The sequence below is a fragment of the Balaenoptera musculus genome, chromosome X (genome assembly GCF_009873245.2).
Source record: "Balaenoptera musculus isolate JJ_BM4_2016_0621 chromosome X, mBalMus1.pri.v3, whole genome shotgun sequence".
Classification (NCBI taxonomy): Eukaryota; Metazoa; Chordata; class Mammalia; order Artiodactyla; family Balaenopteridae; genus Balaenoptera; species Balaenoptera musculus.
Window position 1 is genome coordinate 90,326,934 of NC_045806.1, and position 19,910 is coordinate 90,346,843.

General features: G+C 37.4%; 2 protein-coding genes across 3 annotated transcripts in view; one reads left to right on the top strand and one right to left on the bottom strand.

Moving 5' to 3' along the window:
• Positions 1-3,864, bottom strand: part of NUP62CL (nucleoporin 62 C-terminal like) — a 75,290-nt gene extending 71,426 nt beyond the window's left edge. Inside the window, exon 1 of the mRNA XM_036841019.1 lies at positions 3,543-3,864. The gene's annotated coding sequence lies outside the window, so the exon portion shown is untranslated. The remainder of the gene's footprint in view (positions 1-3,542) is intronic.
• Positions 3,865-3,976: 112 nt separating this feature from the next.
• Positions 3,977-19,910, top strand: part of DNAAF6 (dynein axonemal assembly factor 6) — a 47,016-nt gene continuing 31,082 nt past the window's right edge. The window contains exons 1-3 of one of the 2 annotated variants that reach the window (XM_036840076.1): positions 3,977-4,091; positions 9,941-10,078; positions 14,098-14,170. In XM_036840076.1, coding sequence (XP_036695971.1) covers positions 9,944-10,078; positions 14,098-14,170 — 208 coding nt within the window. In that variant the 5' untranslated portion in view covers positions 3,977-4,091; positions 9,941-9,943. The remainder of the gene's footprint in view (positions 4,092-9,940; positions 10,079-14,097; positions 14,171-19,910) is intronic. The other variant, XM_036840077.1, reaches the window with a different exon arrangement.

Consider the following 19,910-nt stretch of genomic DNA (forward strand, 5'->3'; position numbering starts at 1 on the left):
ACTGAAATAATTGTGTAAAAAATAAAAATCACATTTTAGTATTTATGTGAGTTATATATATGTTATTTCATTTTTTAAATTTTTTAATTAATTTTTTAATTGGGGTATAGTTGATTTACCATGTTGTGTTAATCTCTGCTGTACAGCAAAGTGAATCAGACATACATATACATATATTCACTCTCTTCCAGACTCCATTCCCATACAGGTCATTACAGAGCACTGAATAGAGCTCCCTGTGCTATACAGTAGGTTCTTATTAGTTATCCTTATATATAGTAGTGTGTATATGTCAATCCCAATCTCCCAGTTTATCCCCCCCAAAATAACTAACTTTATCTACATTTATCAGTGCAGACAAATCTCAAAAACAATGTTGACCCCCAAAAAGTTGCAGAAGAGTAAGTACAGTATACCATTTATGAAAATGTCAAAGGACACACAAAACAATATATTACAAACCATTTATGGCCATCTATGTTTGAGTGCACTTAAAAACACAGGAAAAATATTTAACAACTTCAGAAGAACAAATATCTCTGGGATTGGGAAGGAAATGAGATTGGGAAGGGGTACAAAGAGGTAGTGTTTTAGTTTTATGTTTGGTTTTAGTGTAATGTTTTAGTTCTTTAAAAAAACAATATCTAATGAAAATATGGCAAAAGGTTAACAATTGTTAAATCTTTGGTGGGTACATGGATGATGGTGTATAATAGTCTCTGTAATTTTCTGTCTGAAATATTTTATAATTTTAAAAAGAGGGGCTAGTTAACGTTTTAGAATGACAGAAAATAAGACAACCTGTGTGCTTTGAAAAGGGGGAATGTGCTAATACAGACCAATTATAGCTTTTATTCTCCCAGTCAACTTAATTGCTTCCTTTATAAAAAATTTAAATTACAAATGAATACATACTCATATAATCTTTGGAAAAGATATTCAAAAAGAAAGCTAATCACCATGAGTGTTATTATGGCACTTGAATCTGCTTGAATATGCTAGGATTCATATATTTTTTAAAGTATATCCTTTTGAAAATGTCCACAGTTATTAGTTAAAAAAATACATTCAACCTAACTCATATTGTGGTTGATGACTGCTACTCCAGCACAGAGAAACCTAGAGGGGCAAATCCATACATCCAAGGGGGCAAAAATTCACAGCTCAGGTCCAGATTCCTGGCCTTCTTGTTAGGATTCCTCTTGAGTGCATGGAAGGTAAGTTATGTAAATGATTTTAAATAGCCAAACTTTACAGTGTTATTGATAACATGGAATAATCGGAAATAAATCTTCTGTTGCTTGTTTATTTAGACTGAGTACATTATGGCCATCTCAGTTTATGCAATATTAAGCTGCTATTAATAATGAAAAACATAAGGACTATCAGGAACATAGGAAAAATTCCCAGAACCATATTAAATAAAAGGAACAAAAAAATAAATAAATAAAAAATTTTAAAAAAAGGAACAAAACATTGTATAAACAGGAATTAAGATTTGGAAGCAATAGAAAAGAAACAGAAATATCAGTTACATTTTGGTAGCAGAATTGAGGGAAATTTTTCATATTTAATTTCTTTCAATGCTGGTTTAATAAATTATTTAACTAGCGTTTTAAAACAGTTTATATATTATAAAAGAATTAACTAAGCTATATCCCTTTTTCACACCTATAACCCAGAGAAACTTTTAGTTGTGTTTTTCATCTTTTAGATCTCTCAAGTTTCATTAGTTTAAGATCAAACTAGCAGTCAAAAGCAAGAAATTCTGTTGCCTCTGCTTCTGGGATAAGCAAGCCAGGGAAGCTCTTTTCCTGTTTCAACATCTGCCTCTAGATCTGACCTGCTATCAAGGCAGGATGGATGAGAATATTAAACTTAATCAAGTGATCTTTATCTCTGAGATCCACTCACTGACAACATGACCCTGGGCAAGTCACTGAACCTCTCTAACCTTTGTGTTCCTCAACCCCTAAGTTTCTGTATTTACGAAATTCTTTATGTAAGTCAAGTGCCTGAAGATTCATCTCAGACCGAGGACGGATCTCCAAACTTCCTACCTCCCCAACCCTGGAGAAAACAGCCCTTAGCACGGATTCCACCTTGCAGGGGCAGGCCAAACCTTGAAGAGGTAATTATATCCCTAAACATAAATAGCGTTTGTTTTCCAAGAAGAAAACTATTATTTATTAAATATTTGTGCATCTGGCACTGTGCCCAGCACTTTATAGCACCTTCCCGGGCCCCACCACAGACCGACAGAACCAGTTCCTGGAGTAAGCCAGGGAAATCTGTATTTGTCACAAACATCCTAAGAGATTCCTAAACACACACAAGTTTGAAAACGAAAGATCTAAGACCAGATCTTTTTCAAACCGTGAATGACAATTCATTAGTGGGTTGTGGTCCACATTTTAAAAAATATAATGGAAAGCATCAGAGTAAAAGCACGTAATTAAGTACTGTTTCTGCGAAATACTTGTCAGTTATATATCGCGTATAAGTACTGGGTCACAATACAAAATTTCTTACTGTGAGTCACAGCAAAAAGGTCCGAAAAGCACTAGCTAGGCATTACGGACTTAGGCTAATGCACAACGAGGCGGAATAGAAAGAAAAAAACAATCAAGAAGCAAGAGACAGCATAGCATACATAACTTAAGTTCCGCAAGTATCCGAGAGAAATAACAAAATTTAAGACGCTTAAACTCTGATCACCTACAGTAATAAGGGGAATTACGCTATAGGTAATTTGGCTAAAAAGCCAAAACTTTAGCCAATAACTTAAATATTCTACCTCCATTTTGTTGTTGTTGTTTACTGTGGTAATAACAAGTAGAATAGAATGTTTACTTGTGGTAATAACAAGTAACAAATTACTCAAGCTTCACTATCCCCTTCACCGGATAGCAGAAAGAAGGAAAGCAATTTAGTTAATTCATAACCTAATTCCAGGTCCTGGATAACCAAAAGTAACCATCCATTAAAGCCATCCTACCTCTCCTTGCTTACAACACTCAAATACTATATGAAGGGGCCCACTATCGAACACAGCTAATCAGTTTTGAATACTCCAAATATTTATTAAGCCATCTATTCTGCTTCCCTTTTGTTTAAAACCAAACCACGGAATTCCTGAGAAACTAGGGTCACAACTGTACCTCTAGGCGAAGTGTAAACACTCCTATTGCCAAGCGGCGCAAAGGGGCGCCGCGCCAGCGTTTCTGCACTCCAAAGCGGGAAAAGCGGGGCACCGGGTCCGGCGACGTTCCCGTGAGTGGGAACGACGCGTAGCTCTGGCCGGTGCCTCGCTGGAGCCGCGTGGCAGCCGTAGGGGTGCTCCCCCTGGGGCTCCAGATCCAGAAGGCTTGCCCACAGCAGAGGAAAAAAAGCGCGTTCCCACCCTACACACACATAGACACAAACGCTGAGCCGGGACGGAACCACAACACGTGTCTCTGTCACAGCGCGGAAAGGGGGCGTGGGGAGCGCGTGTGGAGCCGCCACAAAACCTCCTCAAACCCCCCGGCCACCGAGCCTACCTTTCCGTCCACGCTGTTCCAGATCCGCCGGACAACTAACGGTCTAGAATCCACGTGCAGGAAAAAAGTAACAATGAGGGAGCCGGTTGATTTCCTGAACAAACGAAAACCGGTGGCGGCGGTTATTTCGGTGGCGGCGGTTATTTCGGTGGCGGCGGTTATTTCGGTGGCGGCGAAGTAAAACCGAAGGCAGATGAAACTGCGGAGCGGCCAGAGAGGCGGACCCGGAACTTCTGCGGCCGAAAAGAGCCGGCCTGCACAGTGGGCGTGTCTCCGCTGGAGCGATGCTGAGACCCAGGCTTAAAAGGGGTCGACCTAGTTAACTGGAAAGGGCGGCCATTGACCACAACTGACACGCGTTCGGATTGGTTGCTTCTCGTGAGGGTTCAAAGGACCCTCTTCTATGATTGGCCAGGAAAGTCAAGCGGGAACCCGGAGGTGGGGGGTGGGGGTTTTCGGAAACAAAGTTGTTACCCAGGCAACAGAGGGACGCAGAGCTCTCCGCAGTGTATTTTTGGATCCTAGAGAGCCACCCAAAAACTGACCCAGGTGAGGAAATCCGAACTTTAGGAGGGGGAAAGAAGGGGTCCTCAGATGCCTTAGCTATCAGAGAACTCTAGATACTTACGGCTCTGAGAGATACCTCAAAAAAGCCACAAGTTGCCGATAGAACAGACCCGTTCCCTAAATCCCCCTGCCCTAGACTCTCTAGAAGCAGGATTGAGCTTTAACAAAACTCAGTCTATCAGGATGTGAGTGAGATGGGGCAGTTTTACCAGACAAGGGATGGATGCGGGTGGAATGTCAGAAGGCCAAAATGAACATGCGAAGCCTTCCCGACGTTTTTCTCTAGACACTTACATACACGTACGGTTGTAACGCTAATTTGAGAGTGAAAACTATTATTTCCTTGTAGGTAGATCTGGGTGCTCCAAGTTGAAGTAGCCACTGTTATCTTCTGTTTTACATGTACAGGCATGATTTATCTTGGACCAGGTTGCCTTGGTTGCGATATATTTTTTAGGGGGTATAACGCTGTTCAGACTGAAAAAAACGGCCCGTACTACGTGGACAATGCCCTGTGTGCGGGAATGTGCACGCTGTGGCCTGAGAGTTCCAACGGTAGTTGGTCAGATCCGTTGAGGAGTGAGAAGCAGTCAGACCGCACTTGGGGGGCTGGAGCGTGGTGTGCAAAAGCCTACTTGTCCCTACCAAACCTGCTACTCACCAAGGGCTGATTGGGAGAGTGTTATATGTCGTTGGACTGTACCCGTCAAAAGGTAAGGGACTGTGACAAAAAATAAAATCTGAGTGAGGGGAGAGTACAGAGTTCGAGCAGAGACGTAGGGGTCGCTTCTCCTAAGAGCTTCTTGTTGTGACAGGGATTCAGAACAGACACTATTTCCTGAAGAAATGAAGAAAATAGGCCTGTTGACTTGGGGAGAAAATTTCAAAGCTCTGAAGGAAAATGAGCTGTCTCAACTCCTTTTTAGATAGAGGTGGAGTATGGGAATGAGACAGAAACAAAAAAAATGTTGCCAAGTGTATTAAGTTTGGCTAAAACAAAGAATAATGGATAGAGGAAATATTAAATCAAGAGGCTCATTTCTTGACATTTAGGTTTATGATATATTCCAGGTACTTTCAAAAATCATCTTCCATTAAATATATTTTAAATTTGTAACAAAAACTCTTGTTAAGTCCCCATAGTTACTTATGACTTGGTACATTTGATAGCAGTGAAAGTTAGAGACCTAAAAAAGGAAATTATTCTTGGTATTGTAAAAACAAGTCAAAATGAATTCGTTTTAATAGGCAGGGGATCATTGATGTGTATAGTTGTCAAAAAATGTAAGAAAAAGCCAATCAGTATATTATAATTTAACTCAGACATAGGCATAGATGATGTTTACTTTTGTGTTTTCAGAAGAATTTTAATACAGGAATTGTTAAATAAGGTACTATATAAATAAAGTTGCAGAAGAAATGCCAATTTTATTTAAGAGAGTAAATGAATTTTTAATACTTTGAAATCATTCAGCTATAAACAGTCAGTAACTCTACATAGGGATATGTGTTTACCTATTAACCAAGTTCCCAAATGATGCTATTTGGTGATTCTTTATTACCCTGATTTTATTTGCTATATAAACTTGAATTAATAAAATGTCATTTCTTGTTGAATAGTGTGTAATTCAGAATTTTCACTAATTTAACCTAGACTTCTCTCCAATTAGTTCAGGTCGAAGAGCCATTCCTGCTGAGACCCCAGCCCTCTCAACTAGAGTCTGACTTAATCTCGGGTTATTGATATTATTGTTTCGGTGCCGTGAGTCTGGAGTCATCCTGGTTGAGCTTGTTTAGTCCCTAAATGGCTCCAATGTTTTGGTAAAGAGCTGGTTCTGAAGCATCTGTCTCTTTAGCTCATTGTGGCTAGTACCGAAAGAGATCCCCCAATCAATTATGAAGGCCCTAAGGATCCAAGTTGATGTGGGAAAAATTAAAAGCACTGTCTAGAAAACTCTGCCACTGGAATTGGCCTAGCCAAAAGAGAGTGAGAGAAAAAAAAAGTGTCTAGAAAATTTACTTTCTAAATAACCAAATCTCAAATAAAAGATTTAGCAATATATTTTTAAAATGAAGTTCCTGCTTAAATTTGCCTTAAATTTATTCTTGGCCTATTTAAGTGGCAATGACAGATTCAAACAGGCAGTGTGGCTCCAGAATTTTTTTTTTTAATCACTACACTATACTATCTGGGTAGTCTAAGCAAAAGGAAGAATACATTCCAAAGTACAAAGGCAGGAGATTATAGGGTATGTTTAATTAGCAGTTCAGTTTTTAACAGAATGCAGATTACAGGTAGGAGAATAATAGGAGGGAAGGGCAGAAAATTAGGTTGGGGTTAAATCCTGAAGGACCTTGATTGTCAGGCTCAAGATGAACTTTATATCAAATTTACAAATAAAAGATAGTCCTACAAATAAATAACACTGCATAGTTCATAAAAAGGCATCTTGCTTTAATTTTTCCGATGTTATCTATTTGTCAAATGAACTTTAATATGTTTTTAATAGTTTAACAAATTATTCTTAATTTGTTAGACTTCTAAAAAACTAGTAGAATCTTCATTTCCATTGAATTTAGAATATAGTTTTCTAAAAATTCAGATCATTGTTTTTCTCTTTTGATAAATGAGTTCTTTGATTAGTTACTTACAAAGTATTGCTGATTCTTTTGTTTGTCAAAATACAATATCAACAAACTTGTCGTGATTTATTATTTTGTGTTTATAGATGATTATTATGGTTGATATGGTAAAAATTATCTTTGCTGGAGTGCCAATTTTATTATGATATTTCTACTCCAGTTTAGCTAAGTATGAACCTATGCCATTGTATGCCAGCATAATTTGGAATTTAAAAAGTCTGATTCCTAATATACTTCAGATATAAACAGCATACTATAAACTATTGTGAATGATTTGTTTTACATCCCAAGGAGTGGTATTCCCTTCAAAGCAGTCACTTTGGGAGGCTATCCACTTATTCTAATGCTGTTGTTATTGCTCAAATTACTTTTGAAGCTACTCTTTTAGAATCGCCTTGAGGCTTGCAGCACATTCTTTTGAATATCCTCAAAGTATCAAATCTTCATATTTTGAAAGTAGATGTGATATCTAGATATATCTAGAAATCACTTGGAGACAAATCTGATGTGTAATCAGACTGAGTGATACCATAGTGATACCTGTTTTCTTGGTGCTACATATGAAGGCAGTTCCAAAATATTTTGAGCATCGATAGCATAATTTACATCAATGTATAACATTCCAAGGTGACTATTTTGAAATCAACATTCGTATGAATTTAGTCATACTTCATTCAGTATTCACCAACTGCTGACTACATGCCAGGTCCAGTTACTGAAGACGCTCAGCCTCTAGGTGTAGCTTCCCACTGCCCACACTGCCCTGCCTCTTACCAAATGAGAACCAGGCGAGAGCTACTTCCCAACTGATGGGGATTTAGAATTAATCTGCTTTTCCTAAATACAGTATCCAGTGTACTTACTGAACCACAGCCTTCCTTCATAACCTCCACTGGGACATTAGAAAGCCTCTGATGGAGTGCCTGTTTCCTTTTCTCTTTTCTAGCTGTGATGTTGAGCCCTGCCTTATTCTGAACCTTCCTCTAGCTGCCAACTCCCCCATAATACTCAAGAACCCCATCCTGCCTCCTATACCCCCACCTATGGACCAGGATCCTACTTTACCTAAATAGGCCTCCCTGTAACCATGGCTATTCAACCTTTCTGCTGAAACACTGCTCACGTCCTGAGACTCGCTGCCATGTCACTGCCAAGCCCATGAGCACGCGTGAATAGCAGTTCTGATTGCTAACTCAGATGCTGTATTTGGCACTTCTGAATACCCTTCTTCTGGGTTAGTTCTACTGGTTCCAGTTTCTTCCCCTCTCACCAGCCCACCATTAAGCTCTAGCAAGCCTCATCATCGTGTACCTGTGGGTGCTGGCACTATGTGCCAAATAATAATGATATTTTTATAAAGCTTTTCATATTTTAGCAAACTCTTTTACCTACGTTGCATAATACGGCCATCACAACAATATTGTAAGGTAGGTAATGCTGGAATAGTAAAACAATTTTGGCTATATTTGTTTTTTAAAAGTCTCATTGTACAATCTCAACTCAAAATACCATTTATATCATTGCATCTGATATCTGGATCCATTTTTCCCTTTCACTGTCAAAGGTAGAAAATGTTTCAATAAACTTTTTGCTTTTAATGTTAAGTAAATATTTAATGAACACATAATCAGCTAGGACTTTAAAAATATAAACAGAAGCCTCTTTGTTTAATTTAATGTGTCAATTATTCATTTCCATAGCAGACAACCAGACCATACTGTGAGAGAAGATTGTTTTAATCGGCTCTTATTTCACCTTTTCCAATTTAATGAGTTTTCAATGTAATGAGTTTTATCATTAAGTTATTCGACATCATTATTAGTTTAAAAGATGTAGCCCAGAGTCACAGAGCTAGGAAGTAAACGATAGATACAAATCTAAGCAACATGACTCCAGAGCCCTTACTCTTAACCACTATGATATACTTGCCTCTGTGCTAGATCTATAGGGCAATTTAACATTTGTTTCATACCCTTGACATCTCTGATAAGCATTCAGATCAGTTTTCCTTTTAAAAAGGAAAGTCAAAATAATGGTAAAATATAATAGTAAAACAAAAGATTTGTAAAACGCCATTTACATGCAGATTGATTTTGACAGGTGATTGTACCAGCACACTTTTGAGAATTCCTTTGTATTACTGTTCTAGGCACAACACAAAAATTTTAGTGGATCATTTAATAAAAGCACTAAAGAAATGCTTCCTGTGAATTAATTTTATAAAATAATGTTCAAAAAATATCAGCAGAAGTGTAGAAAAGATTCCTATTATATTTATGCCCAAATCACTAACAATAGGCCTAATTCTACAGTCTTTATTCAGGTTATTCATTAAAGTTTGACACTCCCAAGATTTTTAAAGATCCTGAATTCCTACTCCAAATATAACGGTAGAGATTATTTAAAAGACTGATGTCTGGTTGGTAGGATTACAAGTAGTTGTGATTCTCTTATTTCTACTTTTAATGTATTATTTCCTAAAGTTTCCACAATAGACATATATAGTATCACTATTATAATCAGAAAAAAACAATTTATTTTGTGTGAACTTTCACTAAAGTTAATGAACCAACCCACTAGAGGTCTCAAACAGCAATATAATGCAAGGCAACATCAAGGGTTGATTAAAATTTTAAATAAAGCAGAAGATACCGGCCTGCCTGAGGCAAAAGTGTGAAATGAGTAAAGTTCCTTGAGACATTCCCCCCAACAAACATCCTTTTCAGTTCACTGAATAGGAATATACAAGCTAGACAGCATATATTAGACAGATAAAAAGGTAGTCCACAAAAGTATGTTTCCAAATAATAATGTACATTCTACGTGACACTGACATACCCTTTCTCTTGAGGTAGAGTTTAAGGATGTGCATTTTTAACTAACTCCCCAATTGACTCTTAAACACACTAAAATCTGAGAATCACTATGTAGGTGCTCAAGAAATGCTTGTTAGATTGAGCACGAAGTTTTAATAAAGCAAGCTGAATACTTGCGTTTACTTGCTGCCCCAGGTCTGTGCATCAGCAAAATACATATATTTGAAGGAGTTTACAAGGATTTTCAAGGAGGAATAAGAGATAATGGAGTGACCCAGGGAAAGAAGGGAGATATGACAACTTAGAAAAATCTTCATGTCTTAAATAAAATAGAAGACTAAAATACCTCTTTCTGATTATCTTCTTCCTCAGAATATGGAATCTGAAAATGCAGAAGCTGAAAATATGGAATCTGAAAATATGGAAATTGAAACCATTTCCTCAGTTTCAGCTCTGCAGGCTCTCTCTAAGCTGCTTTATCCGGAAGAGGATGACTTTGAGTCCAGACAGGTGGTTATATACCTACAGATGAATTAGTTCTGATCACACTAAGTTGTGAAACTGTATTTGAACAACTTGTTCCAACCTTGCTGTGGGAGCAGGGCTCTGTCATCTAATACATTCACAGGAGGTTGCAGGACTGATTATGCATGAGAGTATAACCTCTAGTACATTTCTAGCAAACGTAATTATATTTTTTCTAAACTACCTGAACACTGAATAAGAAAAGAGTTCTGTAACTATGGTAGCAATAGCCACATTTCAAAATGTTTGTCATTTATATTTATGGCCAAAGAATGCTTGAAAACCATTACAAAGAGTGGTAGCTAGGATTTTTAAGCCTAGACAATATTTCTATAAAACAAATAATTTTAATTAGACAGTATTAATTAGGGCCCCCAAACCCTTAATTTTTAAAAATTTGTCTACACATGAAAGCAGAACAGAAAATATTTTGAGCCAAATAAGGGGACAAACTAGCTTCAGCCTATTAAAATTGGCTTCCGGCTACATGCTCAGATAGAGCTGTGGAATCTAATTAGTTGAATAGCATTTGGGGTCAGGACAGGGAACCTCAGGGAGGCTTGCAGCAGCAAGATGGGCTTCATTTTGGGTAGGACAGTTGCATGAATTGACCTTTGCCCATTCCACAGTCACTGCCAGTAAGCTCAGAATACTCAAAATACTTACATGTAACGCCCTGCTCTCCATTCTCCTCCTCCTTAGATATTAGCAAACCTTGGCTATCAGACTGCCTATGTGAAGGCAAACAAAATTTGCGGCAGAAGTTTCATACTATAGGTGCTTCCCTGGTGGCACGGTGGTTAAGAATCCGCCTGTCAATGCAGGGGACCGGGGTTCGAGCCCTGGTCCTGGAAGATCCCATATGCCGCAGAGCAACTAAGCCTGCGTGCCACAACTACTGAGCCTGCACTCTAGAGCCTGTGCTCTGCAACAAGAGAAGCCACCGCAGTGAGTAGCCTGCGCACCACAACGAAGAGTAGCCCCCGCTCCCTGCAGCTAGAGAAAGCCCTCGCACAGCAATGAAGACCCAAGGCAGCCAAAAATAAATAAATAAAATAAATAAATTTATATTAAAAAGTCTCGTACTATAGCAGAATATATTAATTTGCTTTAAACTATTTTAATGTTCTTTGTTATCATGACCAGTTTACCGTGAATAAACCGTCTCCCATGAACATACATGTCAATTTTCTCCTCCCCAAATTCTTTTTTGCCATAGTGTGGAAAAACAAGTAGCATAATCTAAATAGGCAGCCAATCCAGTGTCAACCAGATTGACACTGGATGAGCTTCCACCCTCCAGGAAGAAGTTACGTGGAACAGGGCAGAATCAAATAAGACATGCAATGGAAATAAAATTTGTGGAGGAGGGGAACTGAGTCAGCTTGGAGCCAGGATTAGGAACCAAGAAGTTTTGGTCAGAGAATTCTTAGTAGAGGCCAAAGAAGGAAAGAAAAAGCAGGCCATTAGTAACAGCATTGAATATATACAACAAATAGGACACAAAAGAAAAAGTTAAGTGCAATATATCAATAAGTTTGGGAAGGCAAACTCGTTTTTGCTACCTTAGCTGAAATAGAATGATAAATCCTGGGAAAGGTAAAGTTATGCCATATAGAAAAAGTATAGAAAAGGTAAAGTTATGTCACATAGAAAAAAGTATGTCATATAGAGAAACAGCGATCTGGAATAAAGGGAAGTGGAACTTGTAACTAGAACAGATTCAGAGATAAGAATTTCCCCTGGTTACAAAGCCTGTTTCCTTTGGCATTTATGTACGGAGATGTTTATTTGCATCTAGAGGTGTTTCCAGGGGAAAGATGAGTGCTTATGAGAATAGAGAGACTAGAATCATTTTACCAAATTGTACAATATATACAGGAAAATTACTATAATAATGTATGATTCTGTATATCTGGGTTATAAGCAATTTTGAGATAAGTGGTCATTCAGACACCACAGTACAGATATCATTAGAGGATATAGAATTGGGGTATCAGAACAGTGGGAGAAAAATTAATGTTTGTAATGAACTATTAAATTTTCCAGGAGAGAAACGGCTTTTCATTTTTTAACATGTATTAATCTTGGGAACTGTGGAACGATTACAAGAGCGAAGTGTTTTTGAAAATACACTCACTGAAAACAGCATTTAGAACTGTTGCATACACGTTGGTTTATTTACACTATCCCCACAAAGAATTGTTAAGAATATAGGAGATTGGGAAGAGAGTATGTTGTCTCACGAGGGGATCTTAAGACCTTGGGAAATAAGGTTTACCACTCTGCACAGACAACGTAACAAGGATGTTCTAACTCTCTTACATATTGCAAAGTGGCATGAATTGCAATGATAAATTGCTCAGATAATTGGATGTAGATTCATGGTAGAGGCTGAAATGATATTCTTATAGAAACAATTGCCAGATGGTTTTTAATGTTTTTATTACCCTGATCCATCTTTTCACTTGAAAATTTTATTTTTAATCATTTATTTTCATTAAGTTAATAAACTGAAACTCCTCCTCTGTTCTGATATACTGATCCAATCATCACTGTCCATGGAAAGCATACCAATTTTTGTCAGGAATGTTCAAGTTTTTATTTCTATGGATTTTAATTTGCTGTGGAAGGAAGCACTCAACAAAACAAGAGGCCCTCAGGTTCCAAAAAATGCTTTACCCTGATTGACTGTTAGTATTATTAATATTCTGGTGATTAATAACTTAAGAAAAGCACTGCAAGTTTATATGACTTTAGTGATTTAAAAGAAAAAAATGTACAGAATATTGTCTTGGGATTTTCACATAAAAATGCCTGTAACACCTTAACAGCAGACATAGCACTTTTGAAGCACCTTTTGGAAAGCAAGAGTTCTGTCTCAGAAACTGTTGAGATGTTACAGATTAATTTCTAATTTATAGCTGTTGGAATAATTTAGCATAAAAAAGACACAGATGAGCTTTTCCACCAGCTTCCAAGGACAGACCCTATTCCTCTTGCCCAAACAGGACATTATAACTTGTGTACCTGTCTGAAGTCTTGGGAGATAAGGGCAGGGGCCTGGAAAAGGAGAGTTGGAGGTGCTAGTTTGCCAGGACCACGCGATAAGAAGTTTTGACTGCCAGCAATGGAGTGAATTGGAGCTGCAGAGTCTGACATCAGCAAGAACAATTAGTAAAAAAAAAAAATTGGGATTTTCTTGAAGTATCGAAGAACTCCTGACAGGGACCAATGAGGTGGTTGCCACTATACTCAGCTGAAAAAAGAAAACTGTTCTTCTACTGGTGAGACAGGGGCAGTATGTCTGCTGTCCCTGCCCCATACAGGGGGTATGTCTGCTCATACAGAAGATGGCAAAATAAACCTGAACTTGCATGAAGACTGAAGTGGTTCAGCATGTATTTGACACTATTAATTTGGGGTTGCTGTTTAAATCCAGTAGTTCAGTGTCATGAGGTGATGGGACGAAGAAGTATTTCATATCCACAGTGGAAAGAAGTAAAAGCTATTATCAAGACTTTTGAATGAGTTGTTTGATGTCTAAATACTTAGACTCTATTTAGTGGTTTGTTTTTATTTCTAGAAAACTTTCCCATACTTCTGTCCCCCATCTAACTATGACCAGACAACTGCCAAAACCCAAAGGGGTCGATGCTCTTATTCTAACACTGGGTTCTAACCTTCAAAGAGATGAATGTGGCTCATTCCCCTATCCCCAAGAATACATGATTCACTGGGCTGGAACTGGGGATTTAGTCTGATCAAAGATCAATTCTGCCTTGGGGGTCTATTAAAGCAGATACTTTTTGAAAGGACAAGGAAAACACATTCAAAATAATACTTGACATCTGTCTCTTGGTTACATAACAACAATGGATAATTAAACTGGGAAGCTTAATGAAACTGTAGATGGAAAGCTTATCAAATTTAAAGTATTACTGGTCATGTAAGTTATACAAGTAGTAATTACAGAATGTTGGACTTTTTTTCCTCTCCTCCAGTCAAATAGTTCATCTGCAATGGGAGCCATGGGTCCTGGGAATATTGGACCACCAAAAAGAGAAGCGCTTAAAGGTAAGTTATTTAATAAAGCATATAGATCAATATAATCAGTATAATCTTTTCTTTGGGAGCAAAATTATAGGGAGAGTAATACTAACTAACACTAGCGCTTATCAAAGATGAACTCAAATAATTGTGGGAACGATGAACAACTATTTACATATAAAGATGTTGTTTTTACTCTAGTGTTGCAGGTAAGTTGTTTTTCTAGTAATGGAAATTAATTTGCCTTGAGTTATTCACATTTTTTGGCATATTTCCTGAGATGGAAAACCAAGAAAGTCACATGTGGTTAGATAACTTTTTTATTATTTAGGGTCTAGTTACCACAACACTTAACTCCGTCACGTTCTATGCTGCTATATTCTGGCAATTTCACAGAATTCATTAATTCATTCAATAAATATTTGTTGAGAGCTAATTATGTACCAGGTAGTATGATCATCTCTGAGACTACAATGGAGATCAAAATAGAAAGGGTCCCTGCCCCCATTGAGCTAATAGTCCTTTGGAGAACACAATGAAACAAATATTTATCTTATGTTGAAAAGCTTATAAATTAAAGCCCATGGGGTAACTTATAAAGTCACGGGTCCAGTAAACTAGAATAAATATTTTTTGGGTGTTTTCCCAGCATTTTGGCCTATACATTTTCACAGAGTTGAACATTTTTCACATCTTTAAAAATATAGAAATCTGAAATTCTGTTGGTCATGATCACAGTTACCAGAGGGTGGACAGGGAGAGGAAATTAAGTACTCTCATCAATTTAGGTAATTGTAAAAGATTTTGTCTGGAAAAATGTTTAAAATAATGACTAAAATGAGGTCTGAGTGGACAATTTTTAAATTTCAGTTATTCTACATACTCAAGAGTCTATTTGCCTTATTCAAGAGATATTCACTTCACAGAAGACTAGTTCAAATTTGGATGTATTTCTGTGCTGCCTGTATTTCTGATAATGTAGGTCTAATAATCTCTAAATTCTAAGAACAATGAGTCATATGTAAAACATTATATATAAATCTGTAACTATGCTTTACAAAACCCATGCTAGATGGAAGCAGATCATTTCAAATGAACTGGCAGAATTGAAAACCTGACAATCAGGTGCATTTCTGGGAACACTTAACAGTAATCAAAATAATGTTCTGCACCTAATGTGGGTCTCCATTTGCTGCCGCAACAGTTGGAACAAATGTAAGCTGGGTTTAGCATGCCTATTTACTTTCTTTTTTTTTTTTTTAACATCTTTATTGGAGTATAATTGCTTTACAATGTTGTGTCAGTTTCTGCTGTATAACAAAGTGCATCAGCTATACGTATACATATATCCCCATATCTCCTTCCTCTTGCATCTCCCTCCCACCCTCCCTATCCCACTCCTCTAGGTGGTCACAAAGCACCAAGCTGATCTCCCTGGGCTTTGCGGCTGCTTCCCACTAGCTATCTATTTTACATTTGGTAGTGTATATATGTCAATGCCACTCTCTCACTTCGTCCCAGCTTACCCTTGCCCCTCCCCGTGTCCTCAAGTCCATTCTCTACATCTGTGTCTTTATTCCTGTCCTGCCACTAGGTTCTTCAGAACCTTTTTTTTTTTTTTTAGATTCCATGTATATGTGTTAGTATACGGTATTTGTTTTTCTCTTTCTGACTTACTTCACTCTGTATGACAGACTCTAGGTCCATCCACCTCACTACAAATAACTCTAATTTCATTTCTTTTTATGTCTGAGTAATATTCGATTGTATATATGGGCCACATCTTCTTTATCCATTCATCTGTTGATGGACATTTAGGTTGCTTCCATGTCCTGGCTATTGTAAATAGAGCTGCAATGAACGTTGTGGTATATGATTCTTTTTGAATTATGGTTTTCCCAGGGTATATGCCCAGTAGTGGGATTGCTGGGTCATATGGCAGTTCTATTTTTAGTTTTTTAAGGAACCTCCATACCCTTCTCCATAGTGGCTGTATCAATTTACATTCCCACCAACAGTGCAAGAGGGTTCCCTTTTCTCCACACCCTCTCCAGCATGAATTGGTTGTAGATTTTTTGATGATGGCCATTCTGACCGGTGTGAGGTGATACTTCATTGTAGTTTAGATTTGCATTTCTCTAATGATTAGTAATGTTGAGCATCCTTTCATGTGTTTGTTGGCAATCTGTATATCTTCTTTGGAGAAATGTCTATTTAGGTCTTCTGCCCATTTTTGGATTGGCTTGTTTGTTTTTTGATATTGAGCTGCAGGAGCTGCTTGTAAATTTTGGAGATTAGTCCTTTCTCAGTTGCTTCATTTGCAAATAGTTTCTCCCGTTCTGAGGGTTGTCTTTTCGTCTTATTTATGGTTTCCTTTGCTGTGCAAAAGCTTTTAAGTTTCATTAGGTCCCATTTGTTTATTTTTGTTTTTATTTCCATTTCTCTAGGAGGTGGGTCAAAAAGGATCTTGCTGTGATTTATGTCATAGAGTGTTCTGCCTATGTTTTCCTCTAAGTTTTATAGTGTCTGGCCTTACATTTAGGTCTTTAATTCATTTTGAGCTTATTTTTGTGTATGGTGTTAGGGAGTGTTCTAATTTCATTCTTTTACATGTGGCTGACCAGTTTTCCCAGCACCACTTATTGAAAGGCTGTCTTTTCTCCATTGTATATTCTTGCCTCCTTTATCAGAGATAAGTTGACCATATGTGCATGGGTTTATCTCTGGGCTTTCTATGCTGTTCCATTGATCTATATTTCTTTCTCCCAGTACCATACTGGTTTTGTGCTTTGTTTTTGTGCCAGTACCATACTGTCTTGATTACTCTAGCTTTGTAGTTTAGTCTGAAGTCAGGGAGCCTGATTCCTCCAGCTCCGTTTTTCTTTTTCAAGATTGCTTTGGCTATTCAGGGTCTTTTGTGTTTCCATACAAATTGTGAAATTTTTTGTTCTAGTACTGTGAACAATGCCATTGGTAGTTTGATAGGGATTGCACTGAATCTGTAGATTGCTTTGGGTAGTATAGTCATTTTCACAATGTTGATTCTTCCAATCCAAGGACATGGTATATCTCTCCATCTGTTTCTATCATCTTTAATTTCTTTCATCAGTGACCTATAGTTTTCTGCATACAGGAGTTTTGTGTCCTTAGGTAGGTTTATTCCTAGGTATTTTATTCTTCTGGTTGCAGTGGTAAATGGGAGTGTTTCCTTAATTTCTCCTTCAGATTTTTCATCATTAGTGTATAGGAATGCAAGAGATTTCTGTGCATTAATTTTTTATCCTGCTACTTTACCAAATTCATTGATTAGCTCTAGTAGTTTTCTGGTAGCATCTTTAGGATTCTCTCTATATAGTATCACGTCATCTGCAAACAGTGACAGTTTTACTTCTTCTTTTCCAATTTGGATTCCTTTTATTTCTTTTTCTTCTCTGACTGCTGTGGCTAAAACTTCCAAAACTCTGTTGAATAATAGTGGTGAGAGTGGGCAACCTTGTCTTATTCCTGATCTTAGTGGAAATGGTTTCAGTTTTTCATCATTGAGAATGATGTTTGCTGTGGGTTTGTCATATATGGCCTTTATTATGTTGAGGTAGGTTCCTCTATGCCTACTTTCTGGAGAGATTTTATCATGAATGGGTGTTGAATTTTGTCAAAAGCTTTTTCTGCATCTATTGAGATTATCATATGGTTTTTATCGTTCAATTTGTTAATATGCTGCATCACATTGATTGATTTGCATATATTGAAGAATCCTTGCATTCCTGGGATAAACCCCACTTGATCATGATTTATGATCCTTTTAATGTGCTGTTGGATTCTGTTTGCTAATATTTTGTTGAGCATTTTTGCGTCTATGTTCATCAGTGATACTGGCCTGTAGTTTTCTTTCTTTGTGACATCTTTGTCTGGTTTTGGTATCAGGGTGGTGGTGGTCTCGTAGAATGAGTTTGGGAGTGTTCCTCCCTCTGCTATATTGTGGAAGAGTTTGAGAAGGATAGGTGTTAGCTCTCCCTAAATGTTTGATAGAATTCACCCGTGAAGCAATCTGGTCCTGGGCTTTTGTTTGTTGGAAGATTTTTAATCACAGTTTCCATTTCAGTGCTTGTGATTGGTCTGTTTATATTTTCTATTTCTTCCTGGTTTAGTCTCGGAAGGTTGTGCTTTTCCAAGAATTTGTCCATTTCTTCCAGGTTGTCCATTTTATTGCCATAGAGCTGCTTGTATTAATCAGTCATGATTCTTTGTATTTCTGTAGGGTCAGTTGTTACTTCCCCTTTCTCATTTCTAATTCTGTTGATTTGAGTCTTCTCCCTTTTTTTCTTGATGAGTCTGAATAGTGGTTTATCAATTTTGTTTATCTTCTCAAAGAACCAGCTTTTAATTTTATTGATCTTTGCTATTGTTTCCTTCATTTCTTTTTCATTTATTTCTGATCTGATTTTTATGATTTCTTTCCTTCTGCTAACTCTGGAGATTTTTGTTCTTCTTTCTCTAATTGCTTTAGGTGTAAGGTTAGGTTGTTTATTTGAGATGTTTCTTGTTTCCTAATTTAGGATTGTATTGCTATAAACTTCCCTCTTAGAACTGCTTTTGCTGCATCCCATAGGTTTTGGGCTGTCGTGTTTTCATTGTCGTTTGTTTCTAGGTATTTTTTTATTTCCTCTTTGGTTTCTTCAGTGATCTCTTAGTTATTTAGTAGTGTATTTTTTAGCCTTCATGTGTTTGTATTTTTTACAGATTTTTCCTGTAATGGATATCTAGTCTCATAGCGTTGTGGTCGGAAAAGATACTTGATACGATTTCAGTTTTCTTAAATATATCAAGGCTTGATTTGTGACCCAAGATATGGTCTATCCTGGAGAATGTTCCGTAAGCAATTGAGAAGAAAGTGTATTCTGTTGTTTTTGGATGGAATGTCCTATAAATATCAATTAAGTCCATCTTGTTTAATGTATCATTTAAAGCTTGTGTTTCCTTATTTATTTTCATTTTGGTTGATCTGTCCATTGGTGAAAGTGGGGTGTTAAAGTCCCCTACTATGATTGTTTTACTGTCGATTTCCCCTTTTAAGGCTGTTAGCATTTGCTTTATGTATTGAGGTGCTCCTATGTTGGGTGCATAAATATTCACAATTGTTATATCTTCTTCTTGGGTTGATGCCTTGATCATTATGTAGTGTCCTTCTTTTTATTCTGCTCTGTGGTAGTTATTTCCATTATTTGATCTTCCAGGTCACTTATCTGTTCTTCTGCCTCAGTTATTCTGCTATTGATTCCTTCTAGAGAATTTTTAATTTCATTTACTGTGTTGTTCATCATTGTTTGCTCTTTAGTTCTTCTAGGTCCTTGTTAAACGTTTCTTGTATTTTCTCCATTCTATTTCCAAGATTTTGGATCATCTTTACTATCATTACTCTGAATTCTTTTTCAGGTAGACTGCCTATTTCCTCTTCATTTGTTTGGTCTGGTGGGTTTTTATTTTGCTCTTTCCTCTGCTGCATATTTCTCGTCTTCTCATTTTGCTTAACTTACCGTGTTTGGGGTCTCCTTTTCACAGGCTGCAGGTTCGTAGTTCCCATTGTTTTTGGTGTCTGCCCCCAGTGTCTAAGGTTGATTCAATGGGTTGTTTAGGCTTCCTGGTGGAGGGGACTGGGGCCTGTGTTCTGGTGGATGAGGCTGGATCTTGTCTTTCTGGTGGGCAGGACCACGTCTGGTGGTGTGTTTTGGGGTGTCTGTGAACTTATTATGATTTTAGGCAGCCTCTC